Source organism: Astyanax mexicanus, chromosome 23 (genome assembly GCF_023375975.1).
Source record: "Astyanax mexicanus isolate ESR-SI-001 chromosome 23, AstMex3_surface, whole genome shotgun sequence".
Taxonomy (NCBI): domain Eukaryota; kingdom Metazoa; phylum Chordata; class Actinopteri; order Characiformes; family Acestrorhamphidae; genus Astyanax; species Astyanax mexicanus.
The window spans coordinates 18,318,012-18,328,555 of NC_064430.1; the positions used below are offsets into that span (position 1 = coordinate 18,318,012).

The 10,544-nt window shown below is 38.0% G+C and overlaps 1 protein-coding gene and 1 long non-coding RNA gene across 2 annotated transcripts; both read left to right on the top strand.

Annotated features, from left to right (window-relative positions):
• Positions 1–592: 592 nt before the first annotated feature.
• LOC111191934 (B-cell receptor CD22-like) lies at positions 593–5,811 on the top strand. Its single transcript, XM_049470881.1, has 9 exons — positions 593–824; positions 917–1,042; positions 3,122–3,258; positions 3,460–3,691; positions 3,778–4,047; positions 4,376–4,645; positions 4,979–5,248; positions 5,586–5,627; positions 5,735–5,811. Exons 1-9 carry the CDS (start codon positions 593–595, stop codon positions 5,809–5,811), a joined length of 1,656 nt encoding a protein of 551 aa, XP_049326838.1.
• A 1,882-nt stretch (positions 5,812–7,693) lies between these two features.
• Positions 7,694–10,222, top strand: LOC125787196 (uncharacterized). Its single transcript, XR_007429128.1, has 5 exons — positions 7,694–7,759; positions 7,862–7,936; positions 8,365–8,442; positions 8,519–8,596; positions 9,395–10,222. It is a non-coding gene; the product is annotated as an uncharacterized LOC125787196 (long non-coding RNA).
• The last annotated feature ends 322 nt before the right edge of the window (positions 10,223–10,544 follow it).

Here is a 10,544-nt window from a genome sequence, read left to right on the forward strand (position 1 = left end):
CACTAGAAAAACTAGCTTATGCATGACAGTCATCGCTGTTTTTTGTACAGCTGCATCACTGGGTAGCCAGCGCAGCGACCCAGCTCTGATACATTAGCTAACAGGCGCCTGTGCTGATCAGCATTATACTAGGACTGATGTGGGGAGAGAGTCCCATCTATCAACCCAGAAAAAGCAAGGCCAATTGTGCTCTCTTAGACTTTCTTTGCATGAGCTGGTATTTAAACCAGTGATTCTTGGCTCATAATGGCAGTGCATTGGTCTGCTGTAGCACCTCGTAACATGTGGGTCTCTATGGGTTCATGTTTAACTGCCAACATCAGCACATTAAGCTTCATTACGCTCATAGTGCTAGAACTCTGCATATTGTCACTCATGATTATATTTACTAGAATTACTCTAAAATAAAACCTAAAATCTATATTAGGTTTAACAGTTGTTTCTGAAAATAAAAGTAATTATAACTCTGCATATTTCAGGTATTGGTACAGAGTGCTGGGGTGTGACGTACACTCCTCAACATGTGTGTGCTCTAAAAGGATCATCAGTTGATCTCTCCTGCTCTTATGAATACCCTGAAGGATACAGTACAATGACAAAAACAGTGTGGTTCATTAAACAGCAGACTGGTTTTGAACCTGAGGATCTGAGAGAGGATGAGGAGTATGAGGGACGGGTAAAGAACATTCAGAACTCCCACAACGACTGTAGTATTAGAATCAACAACCTGAGAGAAAGCGACACTCAAACATACAAATTCAGATTCTACACTAATCATGGAGGTGGATATACTGGACAGCCTGGAGTTACTCTGACTGTTACAGGTACAGCTTCTTTAAAAATCTTCCTTTTATTTAACTGCATCAATATTTTTTTTATGCCAATAACAGCAAACCTTGTTTAAAATCTCCTGCAGATCTGAAAGTTACATTATCAAAAGACAGTTATGGAACATATCTGACCTGTAGCAGCACCTGCAGTCTGACTGACCACCCCGCTTACATCTGGTACAAGAACGGCCAGCCTGTATCTGACCAGCACAGTAATAAATTATACCGTTATTACAGTACTGTGGATGCAGGTAGCTATTCCTGTGCTATAAAAGGATATGAGAAGCTCTGCTCTCCTGCTGTCTGTAAGAACTTCACTTTAAACCTCTGTCCTTCTGTCATAATCTCACTTATCACTTCTTTTTATTTTCAATGAATTCACATTCCAGGACACATGACTGTTACTGGGAGTTACTGAACTGGTCATATTTCCAGTGACATGCCAAATAGAAACTAGTATTCTGTCCCATGATTTTTGCCATGTCCCATGGAAGCGAATATTGCCGTTAAATCAAGCATGATCAATTAAATCATATGATCAATTAAAATTAATATTTTTATTGCACAAATTTTGGCATGTCAGTATTTTATTCTAAAATTTAGTTTCTGGTTTTCAAGTCTTATGGAATTTGTAATTTACTGGTACCCTTAATAACAAAAAAAAAAAAAAAAACATTACACAGCCTTTATATCTGCAAAACTAGGTACTAAGTACCTTTTTTAGTTATTTATAGGCGAGCCAGAACCCCCACCTAATTAACCTAACTCATCTTATTTGAAAAGGCATATTGAGGTAAACTGAATGTTTTTTTGCAGTCAGTTGTTGACAAGATACTGTAGTAACGTACTGATGCACTAATGGTGAATCTGAAATGTTTACTGTGGCTTGGTACATGCCAAGACATGCCAAGATGTGTTTGCTAAGTCTAAGCTATGATGTAGTGTTCAAATGTAGGGATCTCATTCGGAGAGCTTATGTGAGCTTTTAAGAAAACGTTGACAGTAGGCAACACTTCTACTTTATAAAACATATTTTTTGACTATTTTTCTGTTTAGTTTACTCTGTAAATTCATATGCCATAGATTTGATAGCTTCAATGCTAATCTGCAACAACGGTAGAAAAAAAAGAAAATTGAATGTGTCCAAACTTTTGACTGGTACTTTATATTATTGCTATATGCAATATTTGTAAGTTCATTGTGTGAGTTCACAGTTACAGTCTACAGCTGGCTGGTAAAGCATGTAGTAAGGACAGGTACGATGCTGTCTGTGTGAGTCTGAAAAACATCCCTCTGAAGTTTTTTTTTAGCACCATTTCAGAACTTATAGTTAACTAGTCATTGGGGGGTAGTGTACTATAGGCCCCTGTATTGTGGCCTAGGCTTTTTTTATAAGGTCATTTTTCCCGCTTTACATTACTTTTACAAATACCAGGAGGGTGAAGACACCTAGCACATGCCTCCTCCGATACATGTGAAGTCAGCCACTGCCTCTTTTTGAGCTGCTGCAGCATTGCCGAGTAACCAGCGTGCTCGGAGGAAAGTGCAGCGACTCGGTTCCGATACATCAGCTCACAGATGCCTTGTGCTGCAGACATCACCCTAAGAGTGATGTGGGGAGAGAGCGCCATCTACCCACCCGGAGAGAGCAAGGCCAATTGTGATCTCTCAGGACTCCGGCAGCTGATGGCAAGCTACATGAACAGGATTCAAAGCGGCGATGTTCTGATCATAGTGGCAGCGCTTAGCCAACTGGACCACTCTGAGCCCCCAACTGTATTGTTTTTAGCAACAAGTCAAAGTTCTGCTTGGGTTTGAGTATGGAGGCCTCTGTGTGGAGCAACAGACTGTTGAAATTGCTGGTGGGCTGATTTGGGGAGTCATCGCACAAAACACTTCGTTACCCCTGGTAGCGATATGAGGAACACTAACAGCTGTACGATTTATGCAGGACATTCTATGCCCACATGTTACCTCTTGTGGTAGGGCATCTAACTGCCATTTTTCAGCAAGAAAATGCTGATCAGAGATAGCAAGGGTTTCACAGGAATGTCTTCACTAGATTCCAACACTACCTTGGCCTGTTAGGTATATCATCAATACATTCCAACATATAGATATTTATTCCATTCCAACTACTCCTACTTGGTGTTTTATATATTTGTCAATAAAAGTATTTTACTATATGTGATTAAACTCTAGTTTGTCTGTTTCAGGTGTTTCTAATCAGGATAGATGCTGGAGTATTACCTACTCCACCCGTTCTATCTGTGCTCTGATTGGCTCCACAGTGGACATTGACAGTTACTACACCTTCCCTGATCAGCACCCTGAACCCCAGCCTGCCTGGTACATCAGACTCTCCTCACAGGAAACAGAGCTGAGTCCTGCAGATGGCCAGGTGGAGTTTTTCAGTGACAGAGTGAATGTGAGAACTCTGAGACTGAATAATCTCACACAGAGCGACTCTGCACAATATCTCCTCCGATTTAAAAACCCCTATAGGGAATACATACAGAGCTCTGCTGGAGTCTCTCTCTCTGTCACAGGTAGGAGAAGTGTGTTGTGTGTGTGAGGTTGTGTCTCAGTGTTAATCTGTGTTTGAGCTGATTAAATACACTGATGGGAGTCTCTCACAGACCTGCAGGTGGAGGTGTACAATAATGCAGATGAACAGACAAGAACCCTGACCTGTAGAAGCTCCTGCACTCTGCCCAACTACCCCACTTACATCTGGAACAAGAACGGACAGAGTCTGTCTCACTGCAGATCTAAATCCTGTCCTGTATCTGTGATCAGTGGAGCCGTCGACTACAGCTGCTCTGTTGAAGGACACGAGAGCTTCCAATCTCCTCCAGTGTGTAAGTAGATGTTTTAAACACACTAATAATGTACTCAACCATCTGCAATGGCATGTGGAATATATATTGTTATATATTGTTTCCAGATCCTCCCAGAAACACCAGAGCAGAGCTGGTTTCCTCTGGAGAGATATTGGAGGGGGATTCTGTGACTCTGAGCTGCAGCAGTGATGCAAACCCTCCTGTTCTCTCCTACTCCTGGTTTAATCAGAGAGAACCTGCAGAAACACCACTGACTACAGACCAGAATTACAGCATCACCAACATCAGCTCCCAGAACAGCGGATTCTACTACTGCACTGCTCACAACCAGCTTGGAAAACACAACTCAACACCCATTCATCTGAATGTGTTATGTAAGTTTAACATCATACATTCTGACTCAAACAGTGCAATCAGTTATAATGATTAACACATTGAAAACATAGAGCCTGTCTTGAATTGGTTTCTTTTTGTGTTTATTCAATTCTAGAAATCAGTATGGAGTTATGGCTACTGTCTCAATGTATTGATGCGTCCTTGAAATATTTCAGTTTAATTATAAAACATTTTTATGCATTTATTTTATGTAGTATTGTGTTTGGGAAGTCAATTGGGAGTGAACTGGCAATGGCTTGTTTTAAAAACATCTTCTTCTTTCATATGTAAATACTAATAACTGAAATATGATTTTTCTTTAATCAGATCCTCCCAGAAACACCAGAGCAAAGCTGGTCTCCTCTGGAGAGATAGTGGAGGGGGATTCAGTGACTCTGAGCTGCAGCAGTGATGCAAATCCTCCTGTTCTCTCCTTCTCCTGGTTTAATCAGAGAGAACCTGCAGAAACACCACTGACTACAGACCAGAATTACAGCATCACCAACATCAGCTCCCAGAACAGCGGATTCTACTACTGCACTGCACACAACCAGCTCGGACAAAACAACTCAACATCCATTCATCTGGATGTGTTATGTAAGTTAAACATAAATCAAACAGTGCAATCAGTTATATTTGTGAAGACACTGAAACCATAGAGCTTTTCATGAATTGGTTTTATATGATGTTTATTTGTTTCTAGAAAACAGTATGGAGTTATGGCTACCGTCTCAATATATTGATACGTCCTTTAAATATTTCAGTTTAATTATAAAACATTTTATGTATTTATTTTATGTAGTATTGTGTTTGGGAAGTCCATTGGGAGTGAACTGGCAATGCCTAAAAAATATTTTTAAAAACATCATGTTCTATTATATGTAATTACTAACAACTGACTTAAGATTTTTTTTTAACAACTTTAATCAGATTCTCCCAGAAACACTAGAGCAGAGCTGGTCTCCTCTAAAGAGATAGTGGAGGGAGATTCAGTGACTCTGAGCTGCAGCAGTGATGCAGATCCTCCTGTTCTCTCCTACTCCTGGTTTAATCAGAGAGAACCTGCAGAAACACCACTGACTACAGACCAGAATTACAGCATCACCAACATCAGCTCACAGCACAGTGGATTCTACTACTGCACTGCTCACAACCAGCTCGGACAACACAACTCAACACCCATTCATCTGAATGTGTTATGTAAGTTCAACACCATAGACTGAACCGTACCGAAAACAGAAAACTTGTCTTTAATTGGTTCGTTTTTGTGTTTATTTATTCTAGAAATCAGTATGCAGTTATAGCTACTGTCTCAATATATATTTATATGTTCTTAAGAAAAAATAAATTTAATTAGAAAACAATTTTATGTATTTATTTTATGGGAAGGCCCATTGGGAGAGAACTGGCAATGGCTAACCCCCTGAGAAAATTGGTTAAAAAGAAAAAAACAGTTTGATTGAAAAAGAAACAGCTCTGTTTGTTATTCTATAATGTATTAAGTTCTGTGACTGTGAATGTTTTGTTTATTGTAAAGCCGAGAATTCATTTGGATCGTACAAGTCAATTGCAGCGTCAGGTGTGTAATAAGTTTAATTGTTCTCTTGTTTATTTTGTTTTATTAAATACTGTCACTCCCTCTCTCTTCTTTATAACATATTAATGTACTGTGTCTTGAAAACACAGCAGTGAATTATGCAGCTTCTGGAGTAGCTGTGGTTCTGCTTCTGGTGTTTATTGCTGTTTTTCTGAGGATAAGGTGAGAACATGAAACCACATTTACAATATTTTTCTAATACTACAGAACTGAACAACGTTCTGTACTCTTAACCAAAAAAATACTCAAAACTCTACAAGCAATTATGTCTTAGGCAAATACAGTGCTGTGAAAGTGTTTTCCCCCTTCATGATTTCTTATTTTTTATATGTTTTAGATCATCAAACAAATTTAAACATTTGTCAAAGATAACCAGAGGTGGAAAGTAACAAATTACATTTACTCACGTTACTGTAATTGAGTAGATTTTATGAGTAATTTGTAATTTTTAAAGTAGTTTTTAAAATAGGTAATTTTACTTTTACTCAAGTACATTTTGACACGAGTCATTTACTTCGCTACATTGTAAAACTCCCTGTTACTGAGTAAAAAATAAATTACTGGGAAAAAAACAATTGTCTGAATAAAAAAATTGATGCGCGCATAGAATAACGAGGCAACGATGTCCTCATGCAATGTAAAATGTGCCTGCCCCGCCGGACAGAGCTGTCAGCTTTCAAAACATCCACATCAAACCTGAGAAAGCATGTGGTGGTCAGTTATATGTATCTTCTAAACTCTCTGGTTAGCTGTGTAATTACATCATAAAGTAATCTCCGTTCATATACAGCTACACAGATTATACAATCTTCTGTATTTAGTAAAATATCCAGCACAATAATCCTTTTATTAAAAATTTTACAACCTAAGCAAATTCTTTGACAGAATTCTGCCTTCAGGGTTTTCTGAAAAATAGTGAAGGTTGATGGAGATGAAAGGTGTTTGTTATCCTGTATGTTAATTAATCAACTAACATGTATTAACGCTAATTAATTAGGTGTGTATTACACCTAAATTAATAGTATATTAAATGCACTGAACGCTGTATGAATTGCGTCTGTCAGCGCGATATTAACAGGCAATTGAGGCGAATATAACCTAAATACCTTAGCTAATGATCATGGATTACATAGATCCCTTTTAGACATTAAACAACGCTGAACTAAACTGGAGACATATCAAACTGCCTAGGTTAGCTAACAAGTTAGTTAGCTAGCTAGCTAATCTATCTAACGGAGCTGCGCTCCTTTTCTGCTTAACCTGTTTCCACAAACTGAGTTTACCTTTCTGAAAGTCTTGGTGGTGAGAGAAATGCCTCATAATGTTTGCTGTGTTTATGTTCCGCTGATTTTATCACACATAGTTTGCGCTGTTTTGTTCTCCGTGGCAGCGCAGCTAAACTTTTCCCAGCAATGTTTATTACGGTTAGCGGGAGAGACGCTGTGTAAATCCGCTGTGCAGGCTGGGGTCTGTGTGCGCGGCTCGGGGGAACCTGTGTTCTGTCTTTACGGCACTGCACTTGCGCCAACCAAGATTTTTTTGTATGATTTCATGTTTTTAATGATATTTACTAAGTTTTTTATTGGGAACATTAAACAATCTGCTTGAATGAAAAAAAAAAACATGTAAATAGCCATTAAAGCATAGCAATGGAGGGTACTTACATAAGTCAAAATGAACCTTAATACACATGTGTAATTACATAACCTGTACCTCTGTAGTTAATCTGTAACAATGTGTACTTCATCAGTAGTTACATTGTAGTTACATGAATGGTTACCGTGTAACTACATAGTACTTAGGGACACTTATTTTAAAGTGGGACCAAATGATTTAATTTATGATTTGTACTTTTTTACATCAAATAATTAAAAGTACCTATGTAACTTTTACTCAAAGTACATTTTAAATTGAGTAATTTTTTACTTTTACTCAAGTAGATTTTTAGATGGTTACTTTTACTTTTACTTGAGTAGAATTGTAGCAAAGTAAAGGTACTTTTACTTAATTAAAATTTTTCAGTACTTTTTCCACCTCTGATGCTAACCCTAACTTTTAATGTTTAATCTGTGATCAGGAGGAAGAGAGGAACAGAGAGAGACACACATATTCAGGTACTGAGAAAAGATTGAATTTTTTTCTCTTTACTTACTCCTATAAAACTACTACTGAATAAAGACTGAAAAATGTGTGTTCTTCTTATCTGTCTTTAAAAGGGTCAGAATCCTGCAGACGACACTTACACAGCTCTGAACCTCACCACCATCAGCTCAGACTATGATACACTGCAGGTTCGTCTATATAATTAAGCAATAACACACAGTAATAAACCTGTGCCTACGACTGCAGCACAGCAGTGCCAATATTACACGTTATAGCACTATCCTTGAGTGTATTATTCTAAATATATACCACAGTTTCATTATCACTGTTTATTGAAAGATTTTGAGTTAAAAGGGACTAGAAAATACGATCTGTTTGAGTTATAATAGTTCCATTGCTGCTCTGTTTGTAGCTGCGCTGTTTGTATTAAAGGCGCTGTTACCTGTACAGGTTACCTGTATGTGGCGGAGTAACACATGGAGAGCTTCGGTTACAGTGCATTACTGGCTGATAACGGCACTCAAAGAATGCCTTTCAGCCAATCACAGTGCAGGGTTGGAACTAACTCTGGTACAATTAGTTATATACATATTTTTAATGTTCTTTTATTTTCCAGCATGTTAGAGACTCTCCCAGTGATACTTACTCAGCTCTGAACCCCACCACCATCAGCTCAGACTATGATACCCTACAAGTAAGTCCAGTGTGTATTTGTGTGTGTGTGTCTGTGTGTGATAGTGTACTTATGTTTTTAATGTTCTTTTTTACAGCATGTTAAAGACTCTTCCAGTGACACGTACACAACCTTAAACCCTGCAACCATGTCCTCAGATTATGACTCTCTGTCAGTAAGTCTGCAGTGCTACACTGTGTGTTGGTGTGTGTGTGTGTGTGTTCTATACCTTGCAAGTCTCTCGTTTTGGCCAGGAAACTACTGGATTTTACCCCTTTTTTCTGCCATCCTCCTTTATTAGTATTTTCATGTAAATTTACCGTATTATATTATATTCTGATCATCTAATTGAAGTTTGTAAGTGGTTCACAGGTGGTTATTTTAGATTTCTTTTGAATCTGTCTTAAAAAGTAAGGGATAATCGTTGGTTTGAATCCTGTTCATGTAGTTTGCTATCAGCTACCAGAGCTCTGAGGTAGCACAATTGGCCTTGCTCTCTCTGGGTGGGTAGATGGCGCTCTTTCCCCTCATCATTCCAAAGGATGATCAATCAACACCAAGCATCTGTGAGCTGATGTATCAGAACCGAGTCGCTGTGCTTTCCTCCGAGCATGCTGTGATTCTACTCGGTGATGCTGCATCAGCAGCAGTTCCAAAAGAGGTGGTGGCTGACTTCACATGTATCGGAGAAGGCATGTGCCAGTCTTTACCCTCCTGGTGTTGGAGCATCGCTAGTGATAGGGAGAGTCCTAATAAGTTGTTTGGATAATTGGCTGTGTAAATTGGGGAGAAAACGGGGTAAACATATTTAATAAAATTATATTTAAAAAATGTAAGGGCTACTGAACTTCGGTTGGGCTGGGTGGATGGCTCGAAGCGAGCAGCGGGAAATCTTTATCTTTATACAAAACTGTGTGTGTATTTGTGTGTGTTGTTAGTGTTTGAATGCTTTTCTCTGGTGTGTGTTTTTCAGGGTGTGAGGAGTCCAGCAGAGAAGAGCTTCAGCAGCAGATCATGAAAAAGTGCAGAGACTCTCCAAATAGAAACCACAGAAAGTTTCACACACAACGCTGAGTGTGTATCTCTTTCACCATCTCTCTCTCTCACACACACCCACACACACCCACACACAAGCAACACAGTGAGGGTTTTAATCAGAGTTCCAGCAGGATTTCTGTCTAATGCAGCAAATCTTCTGTTTGTTTTCTGTTTGTGTTATTCTATAAAGTTTTGATCGTTTTAATATTTACAATTGTTTATTCTTATTCTATACAATTTAGCGCAGAAACCGTGTTTCCTTTACTTACATTTTTTTTTATTTCATTTTAGACAGTATAAACTCAATATATTTCATGTTTTGTTTGGTCAACTTGATTTTGTTCATTTATATAGACTCTTACCTTCCTGCAACACATTCAAAAAACATTGTGTTGGTAAAACTTACAATTTCTTATCACACCACATTCTGTTTGAGAGATTGAAGAACTTTGTGGACATTTCTATTGCACTTAATAATGATTACAATTATCTGTTTACATCACCTGTTTCTGAATACTGTATCATTTAGCATTTTCTTTGCAGTAAGAGCTTATTGTAACCTTGTAAATGCTTTATGCTTTTCTGCTCCTTATAAAAAATCCATGTGCTACACATTTCAGTTGAGAGAGATAACCGTTTATTTGTATTTCTTTTATTTCTCTTTATGTTACTGTTTCCTACATAATTCAACTATTAGGTTAAAAGAAAAGCTAAAGTTATTCAGAGTGCGTTTGGTGTAAAAATGTTGTTCTGAGCATCTGTCTTTGTCATCTGTGCTTGTTTTTAAAGGAAACATAAAAATAAAAAATGTAACTCTGAAAATCACAGAGTGTGTTTCATTTGTTTAATGGTCAATTTTTTGAGCTTTTTGTACCCTGGTCTTGGTGATGATTTTTTTATCTGTTGGTGGCTCAAATCTTTTTTTTTAAATCAGGTCAGTTGAGGTGACTGCCCACATTTAAATATGTTATATTTTTAATGATGTTATGTAATAACAAAAGTTTGGGAGAAGGACCACGCCCGAACTCTACGTTCTAACTCCACCCCGTATCAATCAACCGTCCTATAAATACCTGCCCTAACTG